This window comes from Amia ocellicauda, chromosome 15, assembly GCF_036373705.1.
Source record: "Amia ocellicauda isolate fAmiCal2 chromosome 15, fAmiCal2.hap1, whole genome shotgun sequence".
NCBI lineage: Eukaryota > Metazoa > Chordata > Actinopteri > Amiiformes > Amiidae > Amia > Amia ocellicauda.
Window position 1 is genome coordinate 1,296,940 of NC_089864.1, and position 13,448 is coordinate 1,310,387.

A 13,448-nucleotide genomic window follows, 5' to 3' on the forward strand; every position below is an offset into this window, starting at 1 on the left:
TTGGTGTACCTTATCGATGTCATGTAGTTGCCCGACAACCACACGGAGTCCTCTTCTATATGATAGAATGTTCTTTATAAAAACTTTTAGATGTGTCTTCCAACTACCCAGCTCTGGAGCGCTTCGTTGTAGCTGAATGAACTATTTTGGTATTCTAGTTAAATCGGGCCCTGAATATTCCTTGTCTGCCTGTGTATTGAGGGATTAAAATTCTCCCTATCACGATGTGTGTGTGTGTGTGTGTATGTGTGTGGGGTATGTGTTGGTCTTGTTCGTATATCCCACAGCTTGCTGCGCTATGTCTCGAGTCACACTCAGCACCCTTGTTCCTTGAAAAAGAAAGATGGCCATTACCGAATGTGAAGAGCCTTCTGACCTGCCAATCAGTGAAAGTATGTACCAAAGCAGCCCATTGGGGTCCTGCTGGCAGGAGGAAGACCCACCCCTGGCGTCTATGAAAAGTCTCCTCCTGTCTCCAGCTCCCTGCTATTTATTAATCTGGAAGGTCCAGTCCCTGGTCCTCTCCCGCCTGGACTACTACAACTCCCTCCTGGCCGGCCTGCCTGCGTCCACTACCCGCCTCTCCAGCTCATCCAGAACTCTGCGGCTCGTCTGGTGTCTCTCTGCCACGATTCACACACGCTACTCCACTGCTCCGCTCCCTCCACTGGCTCCCGATAGCGGCACGCATCCAGTTCAAGACACTGACCCTCACCTACCGCTGTCTCGACCACACCGCACCAAGCTACCTTCAGACACTCGTCTCTCCATACATCCCCTCCAGACCACCGCGCTCCTCCAGTGCCAGAAGACTAACTCTGCCTCCTCTCCACTCTCCCTCCTCCAGAGCCGCTCCTTCTCATCCCTGAACCCTAAGTGGTGGAACGACCTGCCCACCGAAGTCAAAACAGCAGAGTCCCTGACCTCATTCCAGCGCTTATCAAGACGCATCTCTTCCGACAGCACTTGTAATATTAGTCCTCTATCCCTGCTAGATGCACTTCAGCTTATTATGCTCCTCTTGTTCTTGATTGTTCTCCTCTTGCTCCCTTTCCCGCAGCCCTCGTCTGTGACCCGACATCTTGACAGCACATAGCTTTCACCGTCCAGGATGTAGGAAGTCTCTCACTGTACTTGTGTAAATTGTAATTGGAATTTGTAAAATATATTTTGAATTGCTATGTTTTAGCTAAAGTTGAATTTGAATTTGTAATGATTGATGCCTTGTACTCTGTATTTTGCACTTATGTTGTAAGTCGCCCTGGATAAGGGCATCTGCCAAGAAATAAAAATTATAATAATAATAATAATAATAATAATAATAATAATCCTCTTCATGTTCATCTTCATGTTCATAATAATCTTCATGTTCATAATCACGTTCATCTTAATTTTGGCACTGATCACCCTCCATACAAATGTGCGTCATCAATCTTGCTTCGTCACCAAGGTTTAGGTAACGTCATGTGTTGAATGTATGGAAGGCAGTGAAACGCCGTGGAGAGGACAGCACTGTGTTCGTGTTCAAACAGAGACAGAGACACTGGAGACACACAGCCCGAGAGGACAGCACTGTGTTCGTGTTCAAACAGAGACAGAGACACTGGAGACACACAGCCCGAGAGGACAGCACTGTGTTCGTGTTCAAACAGAGACAGAGACACTGGAGACACACAGCCCGAGAGGACAGCACTGTGTTCATGTTAAAACAGACAGAGACACTGGAGACACACAGGCCGAGAGGACAGCACTGTGTTCATGTTCAAACAGAGACAGAGACACTGGAGACACACAGGCCGAGAGGACAGCACTGTGTTCGTGTTCAAACAGAGACAGAGACACTGGAGACACACAGCCCGAGAGGACAGCACTGTGTTCATGTTAAAACAGACAGAGACACTGGAGACACACAGGCCGAGAGGACAGCACTGTGTTCATGTTCAAACAGAGACAGAGACACTGGAGACACACAGGCCGAGAGGACAGCACTGTGTTCATGTTCAAACAGAGACAGAGACACTGGAGACACACAGGCCGAGAGGACAGCACTGTGTTCGTGTTCAAACAGAGACAGAGACACTGGAGACACACAGGCCGAGAGGACAGCACTGTGTTCATGTTAAAACAGACAGAGACACTGGAGACACACAGGCCGAGAGGACAGCACTGTGTTCGTGTTCAAACAGAGACAGAGACACTGGAGACACACAGGCCGAGAGGACAGCACTGTGTTCGTGTTCAAACAGAGACAGAGACACTGGAGACACACAGGCCGAGAGGACAGCACTGTGTTCATGTTAAAACAGAGACAGAGACACTGGAGACACACAGCCCGAGAGGACAGCACTGTGTTCATGTTCAAACAGAGACAGAGACACTGGAGACACACAGGCCGAGAGGACAGCACTGTGTTCGTGTTCAAACAGAGACAGAGACACTGGAGACACACAGGCCGAGAGGACAGCACTGTGTTCATGTTAAAACAGAGACAGAGACACTGGAGACACAGAGCCCGAGAGGACAGCACTGTGTCTTTTATCATCTGTGCTTTACAGGATTGGAAACACACGTTTCTGTGAGAGATATTAGGAAGAGCTGAACGTGTAGAAACAACATTATATTCAGACAAGCACGTTCACATAACAATACGCTTCCATGTGCAGCAATGATACTAAATAGCGAATATGTATTGATATTATTATCGTCATCATTTGTGCGAGTATATATGTATTTTAAACTCCCTTCACTTATTACTCTTACTACAGATCTGTAACTGCAAACGATACTTTTTGCCGTATTATTTATAATGTACTTATCAGATCCTTAACCAGGCAAGTTACAGCTGAACAAAATACACACGTTTCACGATTAATCATCCGGATACAATATATCAGTTATAATTGAACTAAAGTGCGCGTCTCAGTCATGGCGTTTATGGAAACAGGCCGTTAGATGAATCAGTATCATATCTCTGACTCTCAATGAAAGTATGAAATGCGTCACACGTCTGTCTCCTCGCTATGACCCAGAAATGCACCGGGAATCCCCCTGTCTCCGTGTAGGTGCTGCGAGGCCGCTGTGCTGCGCAGATGCAGTCCAGCTGATTGGAAAGGTCCTGCTCTCCTCACCATGACGTCTGTGTTGCTGGTGCTGCTGTGTTGTGTCTCCGCGGTGGACAGCGGTGAGTGTCTCTTCACTGACTGGACACTACAGCACATTAACACTGACTGACTGACTGGACACTACAGCACATTAACACTGACTGACTCACAGGACACTACAGTACATTAACACTGACTGACTGACTGGACACTACAGTACATTAACACAGACTGACTGACTGGACACTACAGCACATTAACACTGACTGACTGACTGGACACTACAGCACATTAACACTGACTGACTGGACACTACAGTACATTAACACTGACTGACTGACTGGACACTACAGTACATTAACACTGACTGACTGGACACTACAGCACATTAACACTGACTGACTGGACACTACAGCACATTAACACTGACTGACTGACTGGACACTACAGCACATTAACACTGACTGACTGACTGGACAGTGTTAATGTACTGTAGTGTCCAGTCAGTCAGTGTTAATGTACTGTAGTGTCCAGTCAGTCAGTCAGTGTTAATGTACTGTAGTGTCCAGTCAGTCAGTCAGTGTTAATGTACTGTAGTGTCCAGTCTGTCAGTCAGTGTTAATGTGCTGTAGTGTCCAGTCAGTCAGTCAGTGTTAATGTACTGTAGTGTCCAGTCTGTCAGTCAGTGTTAATGTGCTGTAGTGTCCAGTCAGTCAGTGTTAATGTACTGTAGTGTCCAGTCAGTCAGTCAGTGTTAATGGACTGTAGTGTCCAGTCAGTCAGTGTTAATGTGCTGTAGTGTCCAGTCAGTCAGTCACTGTTAATGGACTGTAGTGTCCAGTCAGTCAGTGTTAATGTGCTGTAGTGTCCAGTCAGTCAGTCAGTGTTAATGTACTGTAGTGTCCAGTCAGTCAGTCACTGTTAATGGACTGTAGTGTCCAGTCAGTCAGTGTTAATGTGCTGTAGTGTCCAGTCAGTCAGTCAGTGTTAATGTACTGTAGTGTCCAGTCAGTCAGTGTTAATGTGCTGTAGTGTCCAGTCAGTCAGTGTTAATGTACTGTAGTGTCCAGTCAGTCAGTCAGTGTTAATGTACTGTAGTGTCCAGTCAGTCAGTCAGTGTTAATGTGCTGTAGTGTCCAGTCAGTCAGTGTTAATGTACTGTAGTGTCCAGTCAGTCAGTGTTAATGTACTGTAGTGTCCAGTCAGTCAGTCAGTGTTAATGTGCTATAGTGTCCAGTCAGTCAGTCAGTGTTAATGTGCTGTAGTGTCCAGTCAGTCAGTGTTAATGTACTGTAGTGTCCAGTCAGTCAGTGTTAATGTACTGTAGTGTCCAGTCAGTCAGTGTTAATGTGCTGTAGTGTCCAGTCAGTCAGTCAGTGTTAATGTGCTGTAGTGTCCAGTCAGTCAGTGTTAATGTACTGTAGTTTTCAGTGAGTTCTGTCTTTCTCTCTCTATTGCAGAGATCCACTCCCTGCAGTACATCTACACCGCCCTGTCTAGTCCTGCACAGACCCTTCCACAGTTCACTGCCATGGGTCTCCTTGATGACAAAGAGATCGATTACTATGACAGTGTGCAGCAGCAGAAGATCCCCAAACAGAACTGGATGATGGAGAACCTGCCTGCAGACTACTGGGAGAAAGGCACCCAGTCCCGCAGGAGCAAGGAGCAGTGGTTCAAGGTCAACGTGGGCATCCTGATGGACAGAATGAGGGACAATAGGACAGGTGGGCCGGACAACATTCCTCTGTTTCTTTAGTGTTGTATTTCTTTAGTGTCCAGACCGTCAGTCAGTGTTAATGTGCTGTAGTGTCCAGTCAGTCAGTCAGTGTTAATGTGCTGTAGTGTCCAGTCAGTCAGTCAGTGTTAATGTGCTGTAGTGTCCAGTCAGTCAGTCAGTGTTAATGTGCTGTAGTGTCCAGTCAGTCAGTCAGTATTAATGTGCTGTAGTGTCCAGTCAGTCAGTCAGTGTTAATGTGCTGTAGTGTCCAGTCAGTCAGTCAGTGTTAATGTGCTGTAGTGTCCAGTCAGTCAGTCAGTGTTAATGTGCTGTAGTGTCCAGTCAGTCAGTCAGTATTAATGTGCTGTAGTGTCCAGTCAGTCAGTCAGTGTTAATGTGCTGTAGTGTCCAGTCAGTCAGTTTTAATGTGCTGTAGTGTCCAGTCAGTCAGTCAGTATTAATGTGCTGTAGTGTCCAGTCAGTCAGTCAGTGTTAATGTGCTGTAGTGTCCAGTCAGTCAGTCAGTGTTAATGTGCTGTAGTGTCCAGTCAGTCAGTGTTAATGTGCTGTAGTGTCCAGTCAGTCAGTCAGTATTAATGTGCTGTAGTGTCCAGTCAGTCAGTCAGTGTTAATGTGCTGTAGTGTCCAGTCAGTCAGTTTTAATGGGCTGTAGGGTCCAGTCAGTCAGGGTGTATACTCTGTGTGTATATATAATTAATTAAATCTCTCTGTCTCTCAGATCTGCACATCCTCCAGTGGAGACACGGCTGTGAGATCAATTTCAAGGACGACTCCTCCTATGAGTTCATTCATGGCTACGATCAGTACAGCTACGACGGCGCCGACTTCCTGTCCTTCGACGAGTCCAGATCTCAGTGGGTGGCGCCCGTCCCCCCGGCCGAGCCGACCAAACGCAAGTGGGACAACGAGCAGATCCTGAACCAGTACACCAAGGGCTACCTGGAGCGGGAGTGTGTGGACTGGCTCACCAAGTTCATGAGATTCGCAGAGCGGACGATCAGTAGGACTGGTGAGTGCTGGGCTTGACTAGTCGGGACTGGAAGGACATTGAAGAAGGCACAGATGGACATAGTGAGAACTGGCCCCTACTTGCAGTGCTTAACTGCCTCCCTGTATCTCTGCTTTTCTTTTTGGTTTGCGATATTGTACTGTAGTGATACTGTAATTTTTGATTAACCAATCAGTAACTGTGCCTTTCATTTAAGCCTCGTCTGTCTTTGTCTAGCCTTGTCTCTGTGTAAATGTCCAGTCAGTGTTAATGTGCTGTAGTGTCCAGTCAGTCATTGTTAATGTGCTGTAGTGTCCAGTCAGTCAGTCAGTGTTAATGTGCTGTAGTGTCCAGTCAGTCAGTGTTAATGTACTGTAGTGTCCAGTCAGTCAGTCAGTGTTAATGTGCTGTAGTGTCCAGTCAGTCAGTCAGTCAGTGTTAATGTGCTGTAGTGTCCAGTCAGTGTTAGTGTGCTGTAGTGTCCAGTCAGTCAGTGTTAATGTGCAGTAGTGTCCAGTCAGTCAGTCAGTCAGTGTTAATGTCCTGTAGAGTCCTGTCCAGCTGTTTAGCGATTTAATTCTCTCTCTCTCTCTCTCTCTCAGTTACTCCTGATGTCCACATCTTTGCCAAGTCCTCTCCGAGCCCTGGCCGTATCACCCTGTTCTGTCTGGCCACTGGATTCTACCCCAAGGACTTCACAGTAGAGCTGCTCAGATGGAGGGCTGTGCTGGGGGAGGCAGACGGGGTGCAGTCCAGTGGGGTCAGACCCAACAGGGACCCTGAGGACACCTACCAGCTCAGGAAGTGGCTGGAGATCAAGAGCACAGAGACTGAGGGCTACAGCTGCCGGGTGTCACACAGGACTCTCTATGAATCCATCATCAGGGACTGGGGTAAAGACTGAGTGGATGTCTGTGTGCACTGTGAGGGTAGTGCGGGTGACTGGAGTGCTGTGCGCTTTAACAATCCTTCTGTATCTGTGTGTGTCCGTCTGTTTGCCTGTGTCTGTGTGTCCAGATGGTAAGGTGTCGGACAGTCCAGACGGTGGTTCTGACAGTGTCGGCATAGCGGTCATTGTTCTGCTGCTGATCCTGAGTGCAGCTGGGCTGGGATACTTCCTGTATAGGAGGAACAAGCCGGGTAGGATCTCATCAACTTCTCTCTTTGTATTTGTGTTTTAATCTGTTTACACCTCGTACCTTGATCTCCAGGGGCTCCCGAGCGGCTCCAGCCTGAGCGCTGTACTGCAGTCAGTGTGTGTTGTTCTTCACACAGCTGTTGTGTTGTGTGTTTCAGTTGTTTTCCTACAGGCATCGCTGTAGCAGCACCAGCAAACTAACCCGCACAACAACCGCAAAATCAGCGTAGAAGCGGTCATTCATTTGAAACATTTTGGAGCACTTAAATGTAACTTGTATATATTTAATTGATGTTTTGTCTGTAATACTGACTACAATGGTTGCTTACATCAGTGCTGATGGCTGTGATTGTTAACTTACACACAATCGTGCATGATTTGATCTAATAACATCACCTGAGATGACTTATGGTCTCTCTCTCCCTCTGGACACAACTGAATTTAATTAACGATCTCTATCTCTATTTCTCTCAGCTGGGCTGCCATTCTGCAATGGACCGACCCCTTCAAATGGACACGCCTCCACTGGACACGTCTCCACTGGACACACCTCCGGTGGACACTACTCCGATGGACACACGCCTCTAACGGACACCCCTCCAATGAACATGCCTCCTTTGGACACGTGTCCGAATGAACACGCCTCCAATGGACACGCCTCCAATAGACATGCCTCCAATGGACATGCCTCCAACGGACACGCCTCCGATGGACACGTCTCCGATGGCAATGGTACAGTTCCTGGTGTCAATAGAGCAGTTTTTCTGAGTTAACTCTGATTCTGAAATTAAATGAATGATCTCTCTCTCTCCCTCTCTGTCTCTCAGGCGTGTCAGTGCAGCCCCTGATACCCAGCAATGGACAGACACACACAAATGGACACACCTCCAACGGCGAAGGTAAAGTATTGTATACGTGTATTGGCACAGCTGAGCAGCAGACATTTTAAACATTAAAATCAGGGACAGGCATTTTACAATTAAGGGATGCGCTACGAATAGTTTGAAATGTCAGGGAGTACAACCTGTTTGAAGTGAAGATTGGGATTAACAAATCACAGGATATAATCCTGTCAGTCCGTTGAGACCAGTCTGTGTGAGATTTCTCTCTCTGTTTCCCATGCAGCGCTCTGTGGTTAGAGGCCTCTTGTGATGGACCGCTCAGGGACCACGGGGTCGAGGTGCGGGAGGAGAACGGCCCAGATCCCGAGCCTCACTTCTGCCCCGACCAATTAAAGTAACTGCCCTTTCCCAGCGTTCCCTGCTCTGCCTGCCTCCCTCCTGCACCGCATACCCCTCACCTGCAGCAACTCCTCGGCTCACTCCACGCGGGTGGGGGGTTTCCGCTGGCCTCGTCCTTGACGCCGTGTCATCGTCCCCGTGTCCAGCGAGTCCGAATTGTACCTTCTACTGTATGTGTCTGTTGGGGACGTCAGCACTCCTGAAATGTTTTGTGTTTGTGTTTAACCTGTAAATGACTGTATCTCAGTCTGTTACACTGCCACCGCTGACCGCTGGTCTTCCACCTGTTACAACACCCCCCACTCCAGCCCTGCCGCCTGCGCCCGTCCTCAGTGTTGTGGAGGAGTGGGGGGGGCAGAGCTGACTAGTCATTCCACTGTAGAAACTCCTACTGACTGCGAATGCACTGCAGACGTTACCACAGAAGTGTTTTCCATGTTGTACTGAGTAATATGTGATACTCAGGGTCTCATAATTGACAGGGTGCTGATCATAGACCTAGGGACCCTTGACCTCAGGGGTGTCCCACGTGTTATCAGTGGCGCAGACCCCGCCTCCTCCTTGCCGTCTCTAACTGTAGAACTCAGATTGGAAGACAATCTGTCAATCATAATTGGTTTTGAATGTTGTGATTTTTTCCCCCGGACCGCACTTGGCCAGTAGCCAGTAGGCCGCTCTCCACCCCTCCGGACCGCCAGCAGCCGCCCCCCACGAGTCCAGGGCTGTTTTTTGGCCCCAGTCCGGCCCTGGTTCTGTACCCTGGGCAGTGCGCTTGAGAGAACTGCAGAGCTGTGATGGTTACTCGTTCATTCAGCAACAACACTGACTCAGGTACATGCACTCACTAGCAACTGTACCGGATAATACTGAAGTCCAAATGTTTCTCTTATATCTAAGTAGGATTTGTATAAGTACTGCTCAGTTGTTTGAGTTGCGCAATGCACAATGTTTGTGTGATTTATGTGTGAGATGTTTTTTTATTAATTTGTATTTTACAAAACTGAGCTGAACTGAAAGCTGCATATTAACTGGAGATGATCCCGGGCCTAGTGTGGAGCTCTGGACTAAACTAGTCCACAAGTTAAACCAATTGCAACGGACTTGAGGGCTGAAGTTGGAAATTAAACAGGTCTCCATGGCCAGAAACCTCCAAACCACTGCTGCTGCCTCTAGAGGAGACTAAGTCCGGGACTAACTTAGACCTCCAGCTACGGACTGATTATGGATAGTACCGTACTATCAGCAATAAAATGTGAAAAAACAGATTGTATTGAGAACTTTTGTAATTGAAGTATATTTGCGTTTTTGTTTTCGACATCAGCAAACATTTTTGTATCATGACAGCACAGCTAAAAATGTAAATAATAATAATCCGTGTACAAATTGTCGGTTGAAAGGTTTTTTTTAAATAAATGACAATATATTGAAAGCTCTACAGGAATTATTACCCACCTGGAATTGTAATGCAATATTATATGAATAATGTGAAATTATAGGTCTGTGTATAATATGTGTATGTAGCCTATAGCAGACTTGGTATATTAGTAAATGCCAATATAGGATCAGTACACCGAGCCCGGGCAGGGTGTGGTTCAGCTCTGTTAAATTCAGACCAGTTGTATGAGCAGCACAGTTCACTGGCAGTGCACAGCAGCAGCAGCACGTCCGCCCGGCGCTGTGTGAAAGCAGCTGGTCTCACACTCCTCTCTGCCTCTTTTTCAATGCAATGGGACCTAACTTAGTAAGCAGCTCCGTACGAACTCTGCAAGTTCCCTGCAATTGACCCACTATTTCGTTTTTCCATTGTTTTTGCATTTAAATTCTGTTGATGAACAACCTGTTTTGGTTATTATAATTTTTTAAGTAGTGTGGGAAATTATTTCATTAAATTACTTTTGGATAGTTTGTTTTCTGTGCGTCTGTGGGTGTGAGTGTATTATTTATCTGTAATAAAACACTGTCTCCAGCACTGTGCCCTATACTGCACTATACTATATAAACTATAGTCACACAGCGCTGCTCCAGTCTGGGACCTATACTATACTATACTATACGATACCTATCATTTGTGGTGGTTCATATATTTTTATTTGTATTTGTAGCAAATCTCATGCATACCTTGATTGTGGATCCTGCAGACAGTGTCAGGCTTCAAACCAGCAGAATAAAACTGACATGCATGCATATATTTACAGTTTAGTTACAGCTGCTGTGGGATGTATTAAAAGACAGATGCATAGAGCTCTGTGTCTACGACAGCAGGAGAGAAGAGCAGGTGAAGGAGAAATAGAGAGAGGGGGAAGAGGAGCTGAAGGAGAGGATGGAGGAGGAATAATACGCCTGCGAGGGATGCGCTGTCATCTCTAATCAGCTGGGCACACTGCGCCTGTGCAACCCAACATCTCCAACATGTCTTTGCTCCAGGAAGTAGCCTGTGCGCAGCTGCAGTTTACGGGTTGCGGGTTCAAACGCGTGTGCCGTCTCTGTGCAATGGTGTCGAGATGGATGTGACGTGTCTGTGGCTGATCTGCTGCGGTGTCATGGCTGTGGACAGCGGTGAGTGAAGTCATCCCTCTGTGCTTCACATGAGAATTTGTTCACACAGCTAACGACGACAACATGACAAGCCCGATCTGTTCATTACTGCGCATGTGTGTTAAACGAGGTGTGGTCACTTCTGACAGAGAATACTGACCTAGTGTCCATCTAGTGTCCTAGTGATATCTAACAGGGAGAGGGGCTAAAACACTTCATGTTGCTTAAACCTGACCATCAGAGTCTTTACGTCTACAGTTAGGCACTTTAATGCATTTAGCGTTACAACACAACACATCAGGTTGTTTTGATATTTAATGCACTATTGAGGTCACATGTTTGGTTTGAATATTTTAGGATTTTTTAAGTTTTAGAAATTATTTTATTAAAGTATTAAAATGTTGTATTGTTTTTTAAATTGTAATTGTTAAATTGCCACAATATACAGTATTTTACAGTTAGACACTTCCTCATGCTACTAATTAAAGATGGAGACTTTTTACTAATATTGACAATATAATAAAGATGTTCAGCCCTGCATATAATCAGTTATGTGGACTGTGCTTGGAAGAGCATAACTAACTCTCACCTCCTCTTCCTGCAGAGATCCACTCCCTCCAGTACATCTACACTGCCCTGTCCACAGCAGCACTGTGGAGTATTGGTTAGGGCTCTGGACTCATAACCGGAAATAACTCAAATCCTAGATGCGGCAGTTGTACCCTTGAGCAAGATACCTCACTCAGACTGCTCCAGTAAAATCCCCAGCTATATAAATGGGATAAGAGCATCAGCTAAATGACAAAAATAATAATGAGGGGGCCCAGGGAGCGAGTGTAGAGAGAGAACAGGAGCGGGCCCAGGATGGAGCCTTGGGGAACGCCTGTGAGGAGAGGTTGGGGGATGGATGACACATTATGCAAATTAGCACCAACTCAGCAGCAGGCTTAGACTTCCTGTCCTTTGACGAGTCCAATCTCAGTGGGTAGTGCCCGACCAAACGCAAGTGGGACAACGAGCAGGTCCTGAACCAGTACACCTGGAGTGGGAGTGTGTGGACTGGCTCATCAAGTTCCTCAGTTACGCACAGGAGGAAGCGCAGTGGTAAGTGCTGGACGGTTCCTGTCTGTCCCTCACATCCTCTCTGCTGGGTTAATGTGGATGCTTTCACTAGTCGTCCTCTGGTTAGGGTCTGCTGTCAGGCAGTGCTTACATACTGCTCAGTGTCTGTCTCTTTAAGAGCAGTGTTTATGCATCTCTCTCCCCCACTAGCTATTCCTGATGTCCACATCTTTGCCAAGTCCTCTCCGAGCCCTGGCCGTATCACCCTGTCCTGTCTGGCCACTGGATTCTACCCCAAGGACTTCACAGTAGAGCTGCTCAGATGGAGGGCTGTGCTGGGGGAGGCAGACGGGGTGCAGTCCAGTGGGGTCAGACCCAACAGGGACCCTGAGGACACCTACCAGCTCAGGATGTGGCTGGAGATTGAGAGCACAGAGACTGAGGGCTACAGCTGCCGGGTGTCACACAGGACTCTCTATGAATCCATCATCAGGGACTGGGGTAAAGACTGAGTGGATGTCTGTGTGCACTGTGAGGGTAGTGCGGGTGACTGGAGTGCTGTGCACTTTAACAATCCTTCTGTATCTGTGTGTGTCCGTCTGTTTGCCCGTGATGTGTTTGTCACAGTGGCAGTAGGAGTGACTGTCTCTCCAGTAGCTTCATCAGCATCACCTGCACCTGCATCAGTCATAACTGCTCTGTTCCAGTCTCCTGTGTTTTAATGTGTGTCTGTGTGTCTCTGTATAGACGGCACAGTGTGGGACGCTGGCGGAGATGATGCTGGTATCGGTGGCATTATTGGAGCTGTTGTTGCTGTTGTTATTATTATTACGAGATGTCGTCTCATACAGTTTGGGTCAGAGACACCCTGCATATGATGTATTACTTAATATATCACACATCTAGGGATAAGACACAGATATCTTTTCCGTAAAAAATAACGTTTATTTTAGTTAAGAGTATCAATCAACCCCCTTCTGCCCATCTAAAACTGGTTTGGTCCTGGATCAGCTGTAACCAATGACTAGCCAATCCGTGTTGTGTTTTCATGCTGGCTAAACGTAACAAATTAACTTTTTTAATGTTTAAATACCTGTAGTTTTTGTTTTCTCTGCCTGCAGCTCCACTGCTAATCCCTGCTTCTAAGTGTCTTCTCACTGATGCGTTGTTTTTAAGGTTTATTTTACCCTTGTTAGTTAGAAACTGAAATAGAATTTGTCCTCTTGCTTTGCAGATCTGAAGCCCCTCCAGGTAAGACCCCTCTGAGCAGATCTGAGTTCAGGGTCAGTAAGTCAGGCGCTGTGTGAGTCTGTCTGCCCAGCTCTGGCACCCTGAGCACCGAGCGGCAGTTACATCACAATGGTGCTGAGCTGTAAGGGTTATAGTGTCAGCAATGGACGTGATAATGAACTGGCGTCAGCAGCTCTGACAGCAATAGCAATGGACACACTGGGAGCAGCAGCCAGAATAAATAAAAGGCATTGATGATGAGAGACATCAGACACTGAGGGACTCTGAGACGCCTGTGTGAGGGAGCTGGGTCTCTGTGACTCTGTACTCTTTTCCACAGGAGTGGAGTAACAACAGAGTTGGCACGGGGTGATGGAAGCGATGCTAGGAGTAGGAACAGGTGCACTAGCAG

The 13,448-nt window shown here is 47.1% G+C and overlaps 1 protein-coding gene across 1 annotated transcript; it reads left to right on the forward strand.

Annotated features, from left to right (window-relative positions):
• Window positions 1–3,129: 3,129 nt before the first annotated feature.
• Window positions 3,130–13,409, forward strand: LOC136772063 (class I histocompatibility antigen, F10 alpha chain-like). Its single transcript, XM_066724756.1, has 12 exons — window positions 3,130–3,181; window positions 4,562–4,828; window positions 5,561–5,851; window positions 6,433–6,723; window positions 6,848–6,970; window positions 7,443–7,700; window positions 7,796–7,867; window positions 10,634–10,765; window positions 12,017–12,307; window positions 12,554–12,589; window positions 13,041–13,057; window positions 13,377–13,409. Exons 1-12 carry the CDS (start codon window positions 3,130–3,132, stop codon window positions 13,407–13,409), a joined length of 1,863 nt encoding a protein of 620 aa, XP_066580853.1.
• The last annotated feature ends 39 nt before the right edge of the window (window positions 13,410–13,448 follow it).